At 38.2% G+C, this 21,038-nt stretch overlaps 1 protein-coding gene across 1 annotated transcript; it reads left to right on the top strand.

The window, feature by feature from the left end:
• The first annotated feature begins 454 nt into the window (after nt 1-454).
• LOC127788372 (pyrroline-5-carboxylate reductase) lies at nt 455-19,443 on the top strand. The gene is made up of 7 exons (XM_052316558.1): nt 455-821; nt 979-1,027; nt 4,231-4,322; nt 14,809-14,881; nt 17,502-17,622; nt 17,886-17,991; nt 18,903-19,443. Exons 1-7 carry the CDS (start codon nt 618-620, stop codon nt 19,089-19,091), a joined length of 834 nt encoding a protein of 277 aa, XP_052172518.1. The 5' UTR covers nt 455-617; the 3' UTR covers nt 19,092-19,443.
• Nucleotides 19,444-21,038: the final 1,595 nt, after the last annotated feature.

The raw sequence follows: 21,038 nt of genomic DNA, 5'->3' as shown, positions 1-21,038 counted from the left end.
TTGTTTAGTCCCTAAACTTTAAAATATTACCTACTAATCACTAATATTTCAAAACTATTATTATTTAGTTACTGAACTTTAAAATATTACCTATTAATCACTAATATTTCAAAACTGTTTCTCATCCGTCATTTGTGAATTTAAAGTTCAGTGACTAATGAGTGACAAGTACGAAATGATTTTAAAATATTAATAACTAGTATATAATATTTTAAAGTTTAGTGATTAAATAATAATAATTTAAAAATATTAGTGACTAATAAGTAACATTTCAAAATTCACTATCAAACAATAATAGAATTTTGAGTGAATATTGGTTTAATCAATTCTTTAAAAAATATAATATTTTATGCAACGGTGTGACACTTACTGATTTGAACCCTGTGACACTTTATATTAATATTTTGTATTATACAAATATATAATATATTGATATAAAATCTTAGACAAATTGCCACACTGAGGGTTAAGTAGCATTTCCGTCTGGCAATGGAGGACATTCGGATTTCGCAACCTGTAAGGAAGTGACAATCCTTTCCCTGCAAAATCGGAGAGTATACAGAGAGACGCATCGCATAATATATAGTTATACGGAGAGAGCATCGTAGGGTTTAAGCATGGCGAGGGCTATACTTCCCATTCCGACCGACACCTACAACCTAGGGTTCATCGGCGCCGGCAAAATGGCGGAGAGCATCGCCAGAGGAGTCGTCAAATCCGGCGTACTGCCTGCCTCTAGGATTCGCACCGCTCATCTCGGCGCCGCTCGCCGAGCCGACTTCGAGTCATTCGGCGTCAAAGTTGTCGATCTCAATAGCCAGGTTGCATTTGCTACTGTACAACGATGCTTTTTGCTAAATTATTAAGTATTGGATTTGTTTCCTGTTCCTCAAGCTCTAGTTATGATTCTGCTCCCGTCTTTCTCAAAAATACGTTCCGAAGTGCCTGTTCTGATTTTGGCATTTATATCGAATCCAGGTAGTTGAAGATTGTGATGTTATCATTTTTTCTGTCAAACCTCAGATTGGTACGAAATTTCGATGGTCTTGCTGTTGTTATTGATTTTTATACGTCTTCTGTTCCCATCTTTTGTTTTTGCTGCTGTTATATAAGATCAAATTGTTATGCAAAAAAGGAATTCCAACATTGTATAGATTACTTCTGCATGCCATGGTGAGAGGAACGCGATATATTCCAAAATTCAGTAACCATATACACTTTAACAACTTTATAGCCTTAATCTGACTACGCGGCTTTGGTTACATGCATTTTAATTCTTCAATCATGTCTATCCATGACCACTGAAATTTCGTACCAATAACAATAGCAAAGCTCTGATTGGTAAGAAATTTCGGTGGTCTTACTACAATTTTTTTTGTTTATTCCATCCACTTCTAGTAGGTATACTTATTGGTCTTCTTCTCACATTTTAAAACTATCTTATTTGCATCTCACACTTCTTATCTTCAAAGGCTTCACTTCAATCTTATTATATTATTGTAGTTATTCTCACTCTTTTCTTGTACTTGTTAGCGCCTAACTGTCTGACATATTGTGCCTTAAACTAGAGCTAGTTTTATATCTGTTTGATAAAATTTTTCCTTTAACTTCAAAGGATTTACAATTGCATAAAATTTTGAAAGTAGTTCTCTATTTTAACGATCCTACCTTGATTATGTCAATAACATCCTTAATAATATTTCCTTCATGTTGAATAATTGATTCAAGATATCTAACTTAATCTCTTTTCTTAGAATAACTTGATTTCCATGTTTTACTACAATGTTATCCACACTTGTGTTATACTTAATAAAATTTCCTTCATGTTGAATAATTGATTCAAGATATCTAACTTAATCTCTTTTCTTAGAATAACTTGATTTTCATGTTTTACTAGAATGTTATCCACACTTATATTTTTCTAGATATTTAATTTTTTTTTAAATAATTTGATTTCGATTCTCACCACAACATTACTCAAATGTCCATTTTTAATAAATTTACATTTCATATAATTGGTTTTTGAAATTATTTCTCCCTTTTATAGATGTAATCATTATCCTGAGTGAACAATGCTGGTTTAGTGGCTTAGGATAAAGGAGCTAATCTAAATGTTAGGCCTAATAGACTGATATATTTTGAACTTAGGGTCACATTTCAATTTTATCCTATTTTGACATTTGCTTCAATTTGGTCCACAAACGTTAATTTTTGTTTCAAGTTTATCCTCAATTAACAAGGCTTGTGCCCCAGCATACGTGGAGCTAAGGTGTCGTGTTGATGTGTCCAATAATGAACACATCAGCAAAATGCACAAGGCAAAACAGCCGGTGGGCTTGCTACTTGTGGGGGTGGCAGCAGTGTTCTAAAAGGCGGCCCCTGGCCATTGCGAATACAGGCAAATCGGCACCCTAGGCGCCGGCGCCCGATCAATCGGGCCCTATCGACACCTAGCAGCCTGGGTCACTTGATTTTCGAAGACTTACAAACTTACCTTGGCCTTGATTTTTCTGTTGGCTCCGATTTGTGTGTTTGGATTTGTGTTTGGTATTTTCCCTTGGCCTCGATTTCTCACTCTCATCACTGCCGCCGCCAATCGTCTCTTCGATTTCTCTCTCGTGGCGGCGGGTTTCTGTAGCTAGTCGGGTGGGGGCGACGGTGGTCTGAGCGGCATTGGTGAGGTGGGCGACGGTGGTCCGCGGATGCAGGTTAGAGAGAGAGAGAGAGTGAGAAGGTTGAAAATGGGGGCATCCGAGTACGCGTGGGGGGGGGGGGGAGGTATTTAGAAAAGAATGAAAAAAATAAAAAATAAATAAATATTTTGATAAACCCTTCTCTAAGCTAATTTCTACAAGTAATATGTTATTATGTGTTTTAAGTTATTCTTTACAATTACTCCAAGCATATTTTTTAGGCTTCGCCTAGGCGCGAGGCCTCGGGCTGGAGCCCGACTAGCGCCTAGCGCCTTTTAGAACACTGGGTGGCAGTGATCGATGGTGTCCAATGGTCACTGCCATGGCCATTCTCGCTTGTCGCTGGCGATCGCCATGATCGTGACACACTAACACTTGCTTTTTGTTGTGGCCATGGCCATGGATGAGATCTTGTTGATGGTTGACGTGATTGGGCTGCCACATTTGTCGTGACCAGTGGGAGGTTCGTTCGAGTTGTTGGAGAACAAGGGGTGCAGTGGCAGTGACCAATTGGTGGTCGTCTTCTTTGTGTTGGCCAATCGATGGATCAAGCCACTGCCATGGCCGATTTCCATCATTTTTCGTTGGTCTTCATCATACGCGATGCTGGTAGTCAGTGAAGCGTAAAGATCAGCCACCCATGGGCCTTGCTGTCTTCTCGACTCGGGTCTCTCCATGGCCATTTTTTCCCCTCGTGGGCAGCTGCGTATGTCACAGTTCGTGGGCAGTGCATTGGTTCCGATGACCTCTGGTCTTCCCCCCTCTCTCTTCTTTTTATGATTGGCTGGCTTTGTGGCCACTGTTAATGGAAGCAAGTCGGCGGCTAGAGCTGCAGGTGGTGAAGAGTGAGGAAGAAGGAGGTGGTTGGCGACGATAAAGGTAGAAATGGCGGCGGCGCAAGGTGGAAGGCATAAACCCTAGGTGATTTGGGGAAGAAGATGGGTTTTGACCCATTAAGTGTTGGGTTGACCTACTGGGTTAGATTTGGTTTAGGGTCAACTTGACCCATTACTTGGGGTTTCAAAATATTGAAGGCAAAATGGCATCATTTTGCCTTATGCATTGTAGTAACATCACGGCAAAATGATCTGTCCATTATTGGACACATCAGCACACCACCTTAGTGTCACATATGCTGGGGCATACACTTGGCCAATTGAAGATAAAATTGAAACAAAAGTTAATGTTTGTGGACCAAATTGAAGCAAAGGGCAAAATAGGATAAAATTGAAATATGACCTTAAGTTCAGGATATATCAATCTATTAGGCCTAAATGTTATGTAGTCAAAAAATGGAATTTTGCTGGAGCCATGTGCATATGCATGTTTACCCCTTTTTTATTTGGTGCAATAGCTGAATGGTGAACGTTTTCCAAGCATGAGAGCATGCTTGTTATATTGGACTGGTTCTCCTCAGCTTATCATATTAAAACTATTTTGCGGATTCCTTTTTGGATAGGTTGTTCCAGTATGCATAAGACTACAAGACCTTGCTTTTTATGTAACCTATTCATTCTGCTGATTCATGGCTTTGCAGTTAAGGAAGTGGTCTTGCAGTTGAGGCCATTACTCTCGGAGAGGCAGCTTCTAGTTTCTGTTGCTGCAGGAGTTAAACTAAACGATCTCCAGGTTTGGGCGGCTGAACTATTGATTGCTTATTTACACAGTATTGGAATGATTTCTTTAAGATGTAGAGCCTTGATTCTCTTTTCTTAATATTACGGAATCTAATTACTTTCACAAGAATAACTTTATCTAACTTGTTTAATCAGTCTTCGTCTATGAAATGCTGGAAGGTGAAACAAATACTAACGTGCCATATTGCTGCCAATTCAACAATAATCAAAAAAGAGAAAAATAATAACAATAATCAAGCTTTCCCATTTCTACTCGGTGTGAGATTTTATGTTTGGTCATGTCATAAAGGCTGCACAAAAAATAACTTAATAAAAATAAGAGACGAGAATATAACCTCCAACCATAGAAACTGTCATGCATCCTATGAGATGTAAATTTAAATTGACTATCTCATGACTATAGTAATTTTATTATTACATCAATCTCAAACTCAAGCAGCTGCTTTCAAATAGAAATGGCATGATTATGAATGGATAAAGAATTCTAAGCACCAAAAAAGAAAATGAAATGACCCTGATATTAAAAAATAACAAACAATATATCCAGTCTTTATCCCACTATGTGGGGTCAGCTACATGAATTATAGACTTTCATATATTTCTGTCTTTTGTCATATATTCATTTAGACCCATACACTTAATATCAAATTTGAATGTCTCTCCCAAAGTCTTTTTGGGTCTGTCTCTACCTCTTGTTTTGGCTAATTATTTTATTTCATCAACTCTCCTAAGAAGAGCATCTCTTGGTTTTCTTCTCACATGACCAAACCATCTTAATCTAGTGTCTCTCATCTTCTCATCGATTGGCACTACTCCTACTTTATTACGAATAATCTCATTTCTAATTTTATCTTTTCTTGTATGGTTGCACATCTATCTTAGCATCCTTATCTCCGCTACGCTCGTCTTTTGCTCATGTTAGTATTTGACTGCCCAACATTCTGAGCCATACAACAAAACTGATCTTATAGTTGTCCTATAGAATTTTCCTTTCAGTTTTAATAGGATTTTACCATCACATAATACCCCCGAAGCATTTCTCCATTTTAGCCAACCTGCCTTAATTCTATGTATGACATCCTTGTGAATTTCTCCATCTTTTTGAATCACTGATTCCAAATATCGAAAATGGTCTATTCTTTGTATAATTTGGTCTTCCAATTTTATTATAACATCCTCAACTCTTTCATTCTTACTAAATTTACATTCCATATATTCTGTTTTCCTTCTACTTAATTTAAATTCCTTAAATTCTAAATTGTTTCTCGACAACTCAAGCTTAGTGTTCATTCCCTTTTTTGTTTCATCTACCAATACTATGTCATCTATAAATAGCATACACCATGACATCTCTGTCTGAATGTGTTTAGTGAGTTTATCTATTACTAAAGCAAATAGGTATGAACTTAGTGCAGAACCTTGATGCAATCCCATTGTAATTTTTAATGGTTTAGTATCCCCTCCACATATTTTGACAATTGTCTCTGCACCGTGATACTTGTCCTTAAGGACTTGTATATAGGCTTTTCGAACTCCTTTCTTCTCTAAAATTCTTCATAATACTTCTCTAGGGACTCTATCATAGGCCTTTTCTAGCTCTATAAACACCATACGCAGGTCCTTTTGATGATCCCGATACCTTTCTATTAGGCGCCTCAGTAGGTATATGGCTTCCATTGTTGACCTACCAGACATGAAACCAAACTGATTTTCCGAGACGTTTATTTCTTTTCTGAGCCTTTGCTTTATTACTCTCTCCCAAAGTTCCATGGTATGGCTCAGTAACTTAATTCCTCTATAATTTTCACAATTTTAAACATCTCCTTTGTTCTTGTATGTAAGAACCAAAGTACTCTTCCTCCACTCATCTAACATCTTTTTTGATTTAAGGATCGCGTTAAATAATTTCGTTAGCCAAGAGATGCCCTCTTCTCCCATGCATTTCCATACTTCTATTGATATATTATCCAGTCTCATCGCCTTATAATTTTTCATCTTTTTTAATGCTTGTATTATATCTTTTGAACTTATGCGTCGATAAATGTATAGCTCACGTTTCTTTCAGAGTTAGTAAGATGTCCCAATCTAATTCTTGTGTCCCCACCATCATTGAATAATTTTGTGAAACACTCCTATCTCTCCTTAATCGCTCTTTCATTCATTAGTACATTTTGGTTTTCATCTTTTATACATTTCACTTGGTTTAGATCCTTTGTTTTTCTCTCTCTTGCTTTAGCTAATTTATATATATCTCTTTATCCATTTTTTGTATCAAGTCGTTTATATAGATTCTCATATGCTTTTAACCTTATTTCACTAACAGCTATTTTTACTGTTTTTTTCGCTTCTATATAATTTTTTAGGTTTTCTTCATTGTTGTACTGATGTACAGCCTTATAGCAAGTTTTCTTATTTCTAATTTTCAATTGTATCTCTTCATTCCACCACTAAGATTCCTTAAGATTTTAGGCTCTACCATTTGTCTCTCCAAGGACTACCTTTGTCGTGCTTCTTAGGGCATTAGCCATTTCCTTTCACATTTGGTTTGCTTGTCCTTCTCCATTCCATTCCCTTTTATCTCTTAATTTTTCTTTGAAAATTAATTGTTTCTCCCCTTTTAAATCCCACAACCTAATTATTGGATTTTGTTTTATGTGATTTTTTCTCTTCCAATTTCTTACTTGGACGTCAAGTACCAAAAGTCTATGTTGAGTAGTTAAACATTCCCCCGATATCACCTTACAATCCCTACAACATAACCGATCCTCTTGTCTCATAAGGAAGTAATCTATTTGGGTGCTTGATGTGACATTTTTATGTGATTAAGTGTTCGTCCCGTTTTTTGAACCTAGTATTGGTTATGATGAGCATATGCCATAACAAAATTTAGAATAGACTTACCCTCATTATTAATTTCCTTGAAACCATACCTTCCATGTACCTCTCTATAGTCGTTAAAGTCTCTACCCACATGACTATTTAAGTCACCTCTTATAATCACTTTCTTTCCTCTTGGTATCATTTGTATGAGTCCCTCTAGGTCCTATCAGAATTTTGCTTTTATCTCCTCACCTAACCCCGCTTGTGGTGCATATGTACTAAAAATATTCATAGTCATTCTTCTTAAACCAACCTTCACCATAATAATCCTATCCTCTATTTTCTTTACATCCACTACCTCATCTACTAAGCTTTTATCCATAATAATCCCCACTCCATTTTTCACTCGATCATTTCCTATGTACTATATTTTATATCCAGATTCTGATAAAGTTTTTGCTTTTTTCCCTACCCATATCATCTCTTGAAGACATATAACATTAATCTTTCTCCTAATCATCACATCTACCACTTCCATAGCTTTGATTGTTAATGTTCCTATGTTCCATGACCCAATCCTTAATCTATGATTTTGATTTTGATTTTGGACTAGTGTAATGACCTTAGGAGTAATAAATGGACATTATTGTAATAGGGTATCATAGTTAGTTAGAGATATTTTACAAGTTGTTAGAAGCAAATGGGTGCTGTTAGGATATTGTTAGAAATTAGTTAAACATCTAGCTATGCCTATAAAAAGGCCAATTGTAAGAGGAGAAGGATATGTTGAATGTTAATTGAAATTCCAATATCTCTCTCTACAATTTCTCTCTCTTTCCCTCCCTCTCACTCTTTCTCTCGTTCTCCACTGTTCATTCATTCTCTCCCTAATTCTATTCAATCTCCCCCTTCAATCCTTCTCTGTTTCTTCCCCAAATTCCTTCCAATTACTTCTAAGACCCTAGCTAAACCCTAGGGTCATGACAAATTGGTATCAGAGCGGTTGTTCTTCAGCTGTGGTTCGTGCAATTTTGGTAGTCGATTCTCGACAGAATTGATTGAGCAGAGCAGCTGGTCGTTTTTGGAAGCTAATCATAGATCGACGAATTTCGGAAGTATAGCAGGCCAGTGATTAATTAAAGCTGGATTTGGAGTTGCGAGTTGGTTTCAAAAGTCGCGCATCTTGTCTAGTGAATTCAAATAGCAATGTCGGGGGTGAGTTAGGTTGATGGTCCATAGTGATTGGTTGCAATGAGTGCCAGCGAAAGGAGGTTTAGGCGATAATCAAAATTCGCAGACGAGGAAGGTGTCACGACCATTATCAAACGCGACCAGTGGGTAGGTAGAACCAGAGGAAGATTCACGACTAGAGAGAACGACTGGTATGGGAGATCCATTGAAGTTGGCAACGCGGACAGCATCAGAGGCAACGCGAACTGAGGAGCCTTCGCGATTGGTGTCTGAGTCCATCGAAGGTGATCCAGCAACAGATTTGGAATGGGCGAGGCAAGATGTTGATGAACGGCAGCGAATTTTAATAAATCTTGCTCGGAATTGGCATGCTAAGGAGAGGCTGGCGGTGATACCGAGTGGAATTTGAAGTCCAAATCAGAGTAGCGCAGCAGGTATGGGAAGCTGAGGTACAAGCGATCATGGCTTGTGAGCTAGAAGAGTTGTTCGACTTTTCTTGGAAGCAAGCAGAAGGTTGACGCTCAGCCGCGAATTGCAATAAGTTTGTTAAAGTGGATGGGCGAAGTAACTTAAGCGGAATTGGAAGCCAAGTCATAAGCTACTGCAACCATCGAATTCTTAATTCCGCAGAATTTAGTTGGTTGCATCACAGTCGCTCAAGGTAGGCGAGCAGCCCAAACGATTCCAGTGGGGAAACTTCGGCGATCTGGCGGAATTGATTCCGACGCACAAGGGGAAATGAATCTGGCGCACAAGGAGGTGAGGTCGGCTGATGTTTGAGGCTTGGAATTGGAAGACGACTTGGCCAGTTGATTTCGACGCAAGGAGCTTAACTCTCAAAATTTGAAGGCGATTACAGAAACCAGGATCAGCAGGTGATCTAGATTAGTTCCGTGACTTTGGCGATCTCGGTTGTGAAGGTGACCACTGTAGCGATTGATTCACACTTCGGATGGAGATCTAGGGAACTCTAGAAGGCCGATCTAATCGTTGTAAGTGTGCGATTTCTTCCGCTGCTACAATAGACTTACTTGGAAGCATAACAGTGGCTGTAATTTGCCACTTTTTGGATCAATTTTAGAGGTAATTGGGTGAGGCAGTTACAAAAAGGGAAGTGTAGGGATTTAGGATGGACAATACTTCGATTTCTTAACCTGTGGCTTGTCCAATTCGTGAAATTTCGGCCATGACGAGCAAAGCCTACATGAGACCATGGGAGCCTAACTTGCAGTAGAAGAATGTTGCATGTTCAGCTTGAGATAGACATCAGGGGAAGTTTGTCCAGAAGCCTTATGCAGGGGAAAAGAAGTTGGAGATGGGGATCAACCAAGGGGACAAGAGAGCAAGCAGTGGGATATATAAATTGAGCAAAGAATTCAGCCAAATGATATGTGAAAAGTTGCAAGAGTTTGCAATGATACTATCTAAGGAGTATCATTACAGTTTTCTTGCTGAATACTTTGATGACTATTATAGAAGTTTTAACAAAGAGGAGTTTCTTAAAATGGAGAAGCCGAAGGAGAAGACAAGAAGGTGGGAAACTAATTCATCATTGACTTCCGAGTATGTGCTTGGGTATTTTGAATTAGGCAGCAATATCAAGAAGGATGTTGGCAGCACTAGAGAGGATATTGGTGATGGATTACATCCTTCAAAGGGAACCTGTAATGAACAGATTGATAGGGCAGCCAATGTAGAGGGATCATCTGATATTGCTGAAAAAAAAGTCCAAATAGAGGGGAATTGCGGCCAACAAAAGGGAAAAGAAGTTCTTGATGGTGATGTTTTTGGGATTCTGCAACAAGAGCAGTCCAACTTTGAGGAAGAAGGGGAAGAGGAAGAAGAGGAGGAAGAAAAAAGTGAGGAAAAGGGATTGGAGGATGACACTCAATCAATTGACAGCCTCTCAAGCACTCTTACTAGTGCTGAGACACTTGGCCAGGTGTCAATCATTGAGCAATCGTTGGCTGGAAGTGAAGTTGCAGTATCTCCTAATGTTAATGCTCGCAAACAGCCTTGGTATGAGTATTCAAGGAAAGAATACAAACCTCCATTGCTTCATTTTGAGGCTGTTGTTGATATTTCTACAGTAAAACATGGCTGTGGGTTGAATGGGGATATGGTAACAGTAACAATGGCTGTAGATCTGCCCTTCTTACTTGTATTGGGCGGTGATGAAGTACTAACAGAAGTCACGAACATGGATAGTCCTTCCATTGGACTCCAAGGTTCACCTACTAGCTATGTCAATCCGAAAGTGGTTGATCATGTCCATAGATTGGAGACTAAGCTTGATTGGATATCTATTACCAAGGGTGGTTGTATTGGGCTTGAACACGATGAAGTTTTCCCTATTGAAATTCTGGGCCAATTTATGCTTGGAATTGATCTTGTAAACCTAAGAACGAAGAAGAAGTAGCCTAAAAGGAGAAAGAAAGAAAGAAGAATTAAATAGATAAAGAAAGCAGGCATTGGATGAAGAAACAATAGCTCGGTTGTAATAAGTTTCTTGGGGATAAGAAACCTTTTAAGGCGGGGGGAATTGTTATGACCTTTGGAGTAATAAAGGGACATTATTGTAAATAGGGTATAATAATTAGTTAGAGATATTTTACAAGTTGTTAGAAGCACATGGGTGCTGTTAGGATATTGTTAGAAATTAGTTAAACATCTAACTATGCCTATAAAAAGGCCAATTGTAAGAGGAGAAGAATATGTTGAATGTTAATTAAAATTTCAATATCTCTCTCTACAATTTCTCTCTCTTTCCCTCCCTCTCGCTCTCTCTCTTGTTCTCCACTGTTCATTCTTTCTCTCCCTAATTCTATTCAATCTCCCCCTTCAATCCTTCTCTGTTTCTTCCCCAAATTCCTTCCAGTTACTTCTAAGACCCTAGCTAAACCCTAGGGTCATGACAACTAACTTCTTTACCAGCATTTGTCTAAACAAATGCGAGGACCCTTGTTCATTTGTCACTACATCCGGGCTCCGATGCAGTGACCCTAACTCACTTGACACTACATGCGGGCAGTGTAGCGCGTCGTTATGAAGGGTTATGCGCCAACGGTTTTTTATAATTTGTCTAGAGTTTATGTTTTTAGATCCGACTAGGTTTTACGTTGGTTGTCGGCTACCTAACACAACCCTCCTCTTTTATCCGAGTTTGGGACCAGTAGTGGATAACATCCCCAAGCAGAGTTGACCTTGTTATTGACTAGAGACAAAAAAGAAGTACGAACATATTTTCCTAATTGATGAGACTCACAATAGAAGTGAGTAAAAGTAAGTTGACTAAAGAAAATTAAATTAGAAGGACACGACAATTACCCACAACAGTGCAGTGGTAGAGCCCTTGTGACTCATGCTTTCCAGTACTCTGGTCCTACACAAGAAGAGAATCAACAATAGAAGTGACAAGACAATTAAGAGTACAAGTAAGTTGACTAATGGAAATTAAATTAAAAGGACTATCAAGCGTGTAAAGAGTGAAGACAGGTAACAAACCCTTAGCAATTGATTTGGAGACATCTGCTAAAGTAATTGTAGGAAGAGACTTAGAACAGTCAATATTAATAAAAAGAGAGCTATCACCAAAGATGCAATTGGAAGCACCAGAATCAAGAATCTTTGGTCAAGGATAGGTGGACTGAAAAACACAAGCAACAAAATTCCCAATATGAGCAATAGGGGACTATGGAAGATTTAGTTTGTTTGGCTGCTTGAAGCTGTAGACACTCATTATAATCAGCATCAGATAATGAAATTATCTAAGAGGATTGCCCTCCTGATAATACGAAAGTGGAATTGTGTCCACCACTGAATCATAAGTGTTGCCGCTGAATGTTAAGTGGATTGCTCTGTTAATTTACCACATCCTCCACCAGTATGTTTACCCTGATGACCTCTTCCATAGCCTCCTCTTTCACTAGTCTGAGAGGCTGAGACTGAATGATAAGTGAAAACAGACTCAACTAGGGTAGTGAAGGATGATGACCCTTACACCAGCCCAGAAAAGACATCATCTGAATAAGGAATAATCTCAATAGGAAACATTTATCAACAAATTGACTAGTTAATGGAAGAAAATTGATGACCAACTATATTAGTTTACTTTGGCAGTCTGTTCATCATGTAGTCATTAATATTTTTCGACCTGAAAAAAATTGTTATACTTTCTGGGCAGGGGGCACACAGGCTCTACACCAATGATATGTCTCGTTTTTATACTGTTGTTGTAACATTGTGAATTTGACGCAACAAGATATGGATATGCAGACTTTTCCTAGTCAGATTTAGGCTCTTATGGAATAATGTGAGGAACTAATGCCTATTACTACTAGTTCTGATGAACAACTGACTCATGGGAAAAATTCTTTATGGTGTTCACTTTATCAACACTTCCGAGTCAGATCTTGAGACAATTCATTGATAAATGTTTCCTATTGAGACTATTCCTTCTATGGATGATGTCTTTTCTCAGCTAGTACAAGTGTCATCATCCTTCACACCCTAGTGGAGTCTGTTTCCACATTATTCAGTATTGGCCTTTTAGACTAGTGACAGAGGAGGCTGTGGAAGAAGACATGGGGGTAATTGCAGTTGTGGAGGACATGGTTATCGCCCGCAATGCTGTCACAACCCTAGGGGTATTAAAGGGGCAATACTGTAATTGAGTTACGATTATTAGTTAAGAGAAATTTTGTTATTCTGTTAGGAGCACATGGGTGCTATTATTCTAGAATATGCTTTCAATTAGCTAATAGTTGATGCCTATAAAGGGCTACTTGTAGGAGGATGGGGCTTATGTTGTGGAATGATAATTGACTTTCAGCCTTCCCTCTCTTCAATTCCCTCTCAATTTCCTTTCTGATTTCTCCCAATTCTCTGCCCTCTCTCTCTCTCTCTCTCTCTCGATTATCTCTGTTCCTTCTCAATTCAGTCTGCTATCTCTCCCTTTTCTGTCTAATTCTCCCTTGGATTCTTACAAATTCCTATCCAAACCTAGGAACATGACAAATGCACCTATTGTAATAGTCTTGGGCACATAAGAGATCACTGGTGCACTCATGTTGCTAACATGGCTTAAGACTGCACAAGTGGTGGATCCAATTCAACTTTAAAACAGTCCCTTCATACAATTTGATTATCAGATGCTGATTAGGAGTTTCTATAGTTTCAGGCAACCAAACGGACATATTTCGTTGCCCATATTGCTCATGTTGGGAATTCTGTTGCTCATGTTTCCCGGTCTACCTATCTTGGGCCTTGGATTCTTGGTTCTGGCGCTTCTTATCATATCGATGGTAATAGTTTTTTTTTTTTCCGCGATGAATGATTTGAGTCTCTTCCTACTATTACTTTAGCAGGTGACTCTAAACAATTGCAAAGGGTCTTGGTCATGCCAAACCTATTTTTGTGTCTCTTCCAAAACATGAGAAATATATGAAGCAAAACATATTTATAAAAAATGTTGAGAATGAGGTCAACAATGTACCTTGAAATTGAATAGTTAAAGGCATTTGTTGGTTAGCAAGGTTGTGCTATTTTCTTATATATGGAATTTTTGACTCGCAACTGTTATGATATGCATGAATTTTTTTTGTTTTACATTAATGTATTGAAAACTAACATTCAGGCAATAGACTATGGTGCTCTTCCCACCTAGCATGCATTTATGTTGAAGGGCATAGTATTTTCTTTGAGTAGTGAACTTGATGTTGAAGATGGGATTGCTAGAGCTTTTTGTTTAAAGGTCCAAAAAACATATTTATTCCATCATTTGTTTAAGATGTGGCTATATTAAGGAACCAAATAACTTTCCTTGTCTGCCTTCACAACAGCACAGCTGGAATGTCAACCCACGTAGTTGGAGTGGGCTATGGTGAACCCTTACCCTGTTCAGTTCTATCTATGGCCATAGCAATGTGTTGATTCTCTTTCACTGTCCCAAAGTGGTTCACCCTCTTCTCATTCTTTTTATATTACTCAAAGTTACAGGGAAGCGCTGGCTTTTTAGGGTTTTTCATAGCAGGCACCAATTTATATATATCGTGCTCATAAGCACCAATTTATTTTTATGTCAGTGACTTTGGTTTACTGTACTGATGTTGCAGTGTTTCATTGTTGAACAGAAGCTGAAACCTGGTAATGAACCAAGGGGTTGACCTGTCTAGTTGTCATGTTGCACCATTTTAATGTTTAAAGAGTTTAGATGCTATAGCTACAAAGTTATTTGATCATTTTTTTTCAAATTGTTTTCCTGAATATATATTGTTTCATGAGCTTTAGGCATTCTGTTTACTATATCTTTTATTGACATTCTTGCATTGATACAGATTCAGTGATCTTTAGTTAATCTCCTTTAGTATCTTTATGCACGAAGTTGTCACAGACAGAGACTGTTCTAGTTTTGTTTGGATATCTGTTATCTATATGCATCTCATTGAAGATGCATGTGTTTAATCCAGGAATGGGCTGGTCATGGTCGATTTATTAGGGTGATGCCGAATACTCCTGCTGCAGTGGGGGAGGCTGCATCTGGTATCAATTCTTGCTCACTTATGTCTTGTGTTTATTCCTCATTAGGGATTTATTAGGAATTTTTTCAATAAATGGGCAGTGATATTTCCTCATGGAAAGATGTCTGTTAAGTAGTCTCTAAACCATTTTTGTATGATTATAAGATTACATGGCATGGCACCATCCAAAACCATGACCTCCATGCACATCTCTATACCCATTCACTCTCTACCCGCATGAACATTCAAGTCACCTCTTATAATAATTTTCTCTCTTATAAAAAAACTGAGGACGACCTCAGTTTGGTTTCGGTTTGTCGTGCTGAAAAATCGAACCAAAGTTACTAAACAACTAAATTGAGGATCCCAAATTTAACTGTATGTTTGAACTGACTAAACCGAGTTAGGCCTATAGTAATTTTAGAAAATCCTTGTTTCTTACTTCTTGGTTACATCTTCTGTTAATCTCTCTCTCTCTCTTCTCAGACTCAATCTCGTCTCTTTGTCTCCCTCTCAATTGACAGCATCAAAGTCTCTCTTCTGCTCGTACACTGTGAAAGCATAATAAAATATAGGAGGCTTTGTGACAAGCACATAGGCTGTTCAAGGGATTTTAACTTTGTGTAACATATCAGAAGTAGTTATTTCGAAGTTGTTGCTTCTCAGTCAGTCATCGTTGGTTCTCAAGGATAAGGGAATGTTCGGCTTACAGTTTTATTTTTTTCTTTTGTTTTTTGCTTTGCTAATCACTGGTTCAGTTGGTAATTAAATTGTCATGTGTGTCAATTTGATTTTTGTTGCATGTCTATATGTATTTTTGGGACTAGTTGGATCTTTTACAGATTCAATACTTTTTTCCTGTCTTTAATTGAAGAACAGTGTTTGATTGTGATGTATGTAAATTACAACATTTTTTGGTTCAAATTTTGGTTTTAAAAAAAGGGCTCAATTTTCAAGAGCCTGAATGGGGAAAAACTGATCCAAGCGGGTCAGTTTGTTTCAGTTTTATTCACTCTTTAGTTTGGCCATTTAGAAGAACCAAGCAGTTTGGTTTGGATTTTTCCAAAACCCAAACCATGCATAGCCCTTGTCATTGCTTTAGTAGTTAACAATTTCCTACATCAGAATAAGGATTTGAAGGGTAAAAAATAAAATCCTGCCTAAGAACCCAAAAAAAGGGACTCGTTTTTTTAACTAATGAAGTTTAACTCATTACCATCCTTTGACCCAATCCACATTTGAGCCCCTCGTCTGCCCATGACTGTCCAAGACGCCTTCCCTCAAAGTTCTGGTCATTCCTGTACTGCTTCCTGTCTTCATGACCCCATAAGAGGGATAGATAGATGGATGGGAAGTTCAATAGAGAGAGAGAGAGGGGGGGCACAGAGAGCTGAGATCCAAGAGTTCGAGAAACCCTTGAGAGAGAGGAAGAGAGGTCAAGGGACTTTATTTAGTTTGTTAATATTGTTCAAGCTATCAATCCCAGACTCAAAATACTTTTTGTGGATTTTATGTTCTGCCCTTGGATATTTTTTGCAAAAATGAACAACTCCCCAAAACTGCCTAGCCAAAAGAGCAAGTAACCTGTCTTTCATATTTTGCCTTTACAAATGGTTCTGCATGCTTCATGTTGGAAGCCCCTTTAAGGTCATGTAATGAACTGTAGTGTAAGCAGGTATTACAGTGAATGTTGCAGCCATTACAGTTGTGAATTTTGGCTTAGCCCATATAAATCAGGGAGTAATGCATTGAAGCCAGTTCTGATGTTAATAGGAATTTCCAGAACCTTAATATAAAACTCATTTTCTTGTTATAGTAACAACTTAAAAGCCTCCTAGTTCCATCATTTGAACTCTAGCAATCTGGAAATCAAAATATTAAGCAATGAACTCGGATAAAAGGAATGTGAACCTTGCCTCTAGCATTATAGGTTTTCTTCTATCTGTCCTTGCATCCTCATGGACATTGGATAGGATGAGATTAAGGATACGAATATGTCTGACATCTTCCTCAAATTTGACACTTGGTTCCTCTAATTCTTAAGGATGTTTTCAAAAATAAAACGATAAAGTTTGTTAATGGAGAAAAAATTTTAAGGCTCTAACATGGACAAAGATGAAAAACTGTATTCTTTTCGAAACTTCAATATTTCTACAAGTTCTATTCAATTTTAAGTAGATTTGTAGATATCTTATTTTAGAATATAATAAAATTTTGCTTGAGTTTGGATGTTCACAATTTTTACATATACCAATATCGAATTTTAGGATATTTATCTCAATATCTTAAGATTGAGGGTTTAAGAAAGCATGAACTGATGCCCACGCCTGATACTATCATCTAAATCCATCTAATGTGACCTGCATCAGTTTTTCTCCTTTAATAAAAAATAGAAATTACTGTATTCAATGGTTTTTTTTTCAGAAAGATAATTGACTTCCACATGTAAGGTTGTTACACAAAAATGCAAATGCATTGAGGTGTATACAAAAAATGCTACTAGGATTTGTTTTCAAGTTCCCCCCCCCCCCCCGAAACCTTCCAAGTCTTCATCTATTTTTAATTCAAGCATTTCTTATTTGCCTCAAGTTCGTTAATGTTGCAAAAAATGTTGAGTTGCTAATGTGGCTCCCTTTATCTAGTTATGAGCTTGGGCACAGCTGCAACGGAAGATGACGGAGAATTAATAGCTGGGTTGTTTGGGTCAATTGGAAAGATATGGAAGGCCAATGAGAAATTGTTTGATGGAATAACTGGTCTGAGGTATGTGTTTTGTCATGCTTCATAGACGATTCTAACTATATACCCTTACAAATTTGTGACATCTTTAATTGCCTGTTACTTATTTGCACCCCCATTGTTTTGAGTTCTAAATTCAGACAATGGTTTATTGTAGAAGTTTCCTTCTTTTATATTCATTGATGGCTGCAAATCCATATGGAATACTAAAAGAGGTGTCTATTTAGATGGATAGATATGACTAATTGCTATTTGTAATTAAATGGTGTTTTATTCAAAATTTTCAGTGGCAGTGGCCCAGCATATATTTACTTAGCAATAGAGGCACTAGCTGATGGAGGGGTGGCTGCAGGTCTTCCACGGGAACTTGCATTGGGTCTAGCTTCTCAAACTGTGAGTTAAAATGATCTTATACATAGCCTACTCTTTACCCAGTCATATAATTCTGAATTAGCACTAATGGCATGATTAAGTTTCTGTTAATATTTACTTTGATTTCTTTCACATACATTATCTTTTCCTCAGCCCTTAACAATATTTGTGCATCCATTTAGATATTATGAAATTTTCATTGTTGCTTCATCTTTTAGACGTTGCTAAGTGCTTTTGAGTTTCTGATATTCTCAGAGGTTTGTTTGTGGGCAAAATGCACCATAATCTCTGAGGTTTGCTGTAAAATACCCCCCCCCCCCCCCCCTCTCTCTCTCTCTCTCTCACATATATGTACCTTATATATTTATGCCCCTCATATCTGCCAGTTTCTACACCTCCAACATCATCTCCTCTGCCCCGCTCCTCCTCCATCTGAACTCTCGCCTCTTCCAAACGAAGAGTTAACATTACCATCATTGAACCACCGACACAAGCCAAATGTTTTTGTCAAACCCACCATTGTTGGAATGCAACTCCAACACCAATTAATGCATTGAGACTTTTTATTTTTATTATTTGTCCTTCCCATCAATGCTAAGCCTAATATGCGCCCACTAAATAGAACGGGGTCTGCGGTGGCTCTGGACTGTGGCATTGTTTTCTCCAACTGCTGCAGCGGCCACATTGTCGGAGTCATGGAAAGGCCGTCCCTATTTGGTCCAACAGGGTTAGCCAGACGTGTCAAACGAGTGGTATAAAATCTCACATTCCCCTTGCACTGGCAAGGGTGAAAATACCTTTTTCCTTGTTCTCCAATTTAAGCGACCGAAAAGTATTCAGTTTAATGCTGACACTAAAGCCATTGAGGCAACACAATGGCTTAAAACTCTGTTGTTGCTTCTGGGGAACTTAAAAAACTCTTTTGTTGTCAGGTATTGGGAGCAGCAGTTATGGTTACAAGAGGAGGAAAGCATCCGGGGCAGCTTAAAGACGACGTTGCATCACCTGGCGGGACAACAATAGCGGGTATTCATGAGTTGGAAAAGAGTGGATTTCGAGGGATATTGATGAATGCTGTTGTTTCGGCCGCCAAGCGTAGTGAAGAGTTTTCAAAGAGATAATTTATGGTTCTGATGATTGGTACCGGTAGTAAACAACCAACTTTAAAATAATTTTAGGCGGTTATCGGAACAAGTTAGATCTTCCTTGGCCATACTGTTCCGCTGTATGGCTAAAGATATAATTAAGGTCTAGAATTTTCTGATCAGATTGTTGGATTCACCAGCTCTCTCTGGTTGCTGTCTTTCTTGTAGTTTTTACTCTGGGATTAGTTGTCTTTGAGACCATACTGTCCAAAACAACTTCCCCGCCTTCTGCTTCTGTTCCCATCATTTTTTCTGTACGCTTTTGCTAAGACTTACCGTCCAAAACTATATTAAGAATTAATATTGTTTTATTTCTTTTTGTTTACTATTTCAGTTCTTTCTTTTTTATCCTCAGAACTCACAATCCATGGTTTCATGGCAGCTCCAACAATCATCATCATCATCTATACCATCAGTCTTAGTCGTCGAAACCCTCAGTGTTCACCATTAAGCATCACGACGCTCGATCGGAGTTGTTTGAAGTTCATCACAAAGAAGGTTAGCATCTCGAGGCTTCACCGAAATCTTGTCAAAAATCCCATCCGACGATGAAGGTCTTGTTAAAATTGGACGCGTCTGTCGACTCCTTCGTTGAAGTTGACGAAATCACTTTTCACCGGCTTGCTCATAGCCCTTCTCCCATTCAACCATCAAGTTTCTCGTTGGAAGAAGCCTCCACGGCGTACGCCATCTTCAACTGGTAGCGGTAGCAACCTCGTCAACGCCGAAGAAGTCGAGCAACACCTTCGCCGGGCTTCCCCGAGCCTCTTCCATCACGCTGACACTGTTCCCTTCACGAAAGCCCGACCTGGCTGGAAGTCGCCGCAAACTCATCAAAGCCAGCCCATCTCATCGCAAACCCTTCGTTGCTTGCTCACCCAACTCGTAAGCCTTCTTCCATTAACCCGATTGTAAACCCAAACCCAGTTTGAAGACTGTTACCCAAACATGGATTCAGACCAGCCCAGCCCAGCCCAGCCCAATTGCAACTGCACAACCCACTTCTGTTCCCATCCATTGTCAATTGCTCTATTCCCATTCACTTTGAAAGCTTCATTAGTATTTATTTATTGAGTATATTTAGTAAATTTGTATTAAGATTCATTTAATTTCTTCCATTGCCAAAAAAAAAAAAAAGAAGAGAATTTCCACCCAAGGAAAAAAAAAAAAAAAGGCTATGCTATTTGTTACATTTCGAGCCTTATTTTTATTATTTAAATTTTTGTTGCATCACTTAATTTTGGCCTCTTCCCTTGTTTTGACTTATCTGGCTCCTAACAAACATGGCCAAGATTTTTCCACTACGCCAGTTGATCTCCAAGTAGCGATATCAATTGGCTACCCCCATCTCAGTGAATCTAGTCAAGTAGTTGATCCATTAGATTTTTTTGGATAAAGAGGATGGCAGTGTTAGGAACATATTTAGGGATAGTTGATCCACATGCCAATATTTTGAGGTGTGTGTTAACAAAAAGTGTCAATAATGATGAATTGAAACACATCAACATTTTTCATACATATATTATGAGTGGAGAGAGAACTTGCAAAATGGTTATTGATGGGGAAGTACCATGAATCTCGTGGCTAGCCACATCCAAACTATTCTAGATAGGCATGAGTAGACAAAACAACCTTGCTTAGAGTTGTGTTGTTCCTGTTCAATTAGGTGACTGCAAGGATGGGATTTATTGTGATGTTGCCCATATTCTTCTAGGTTGTCTTTGACTTTATGATATAAATGTGGTATATTATGTAAGAGATATTTCTTTAATTATAAAGGAAGGAACATTACCTTTTAACACCTATTAATTCTTTAAAAAAAAAGACAATAAGATCAATGATAAAGCCTGTACCATAGAAAGATTGCCAAGAAAGTAGATGTGGGTTAACCATTGTAGCAAATGAGTCTATCTCAAGTTCCAT

Source organism: Diospyros lotus, chromosome 13 (genome assembly GCF_014633365.1).
Source record: "Diospyros lotus cultivar Yz01 chromosome 13, ASM1463336v1, whole genome shotgun sequence".
NCBI classification, from domain to species: Eukaryota; Viridiplantae; Streptophyta; class Magnoliopsida; order Ericales; family Ebenaceae; genus Diospyros; species Diospyros lotus.
Note: the sequence above shows the minus strand (reverse complement) of the source record. Positions and strands in the feature narration are given on the sequence as shown.

What these genes read in the sequence shown, in the direction of transcription:
- LOC127788372 (XM_052316558.1), top strand. Translation starts at nt 618, where the DNA reads ATGGCGAGGGCTATACTTCCCATTCCGACCGACACCTACAACCTAGGG. An exon ending in GATGGAATAACTGGTCTGAG is followed by an intron (nt 17,623 to 17,885) that starts GTATGTGTTTTG and finishes CAAAATTTTCAG; the next exon opens with TGGCAGTGGCCCAGCATATA. An exon ending in TGGGTCTAGCTTCTCAAACT is followed by an intron (nt 17,992 to 18,902) that starts GTGAGTTAAAAT and finishes TTTTGTTGTCAG; the next exon opens with GTATTGGGAGCAGCAGTTAT.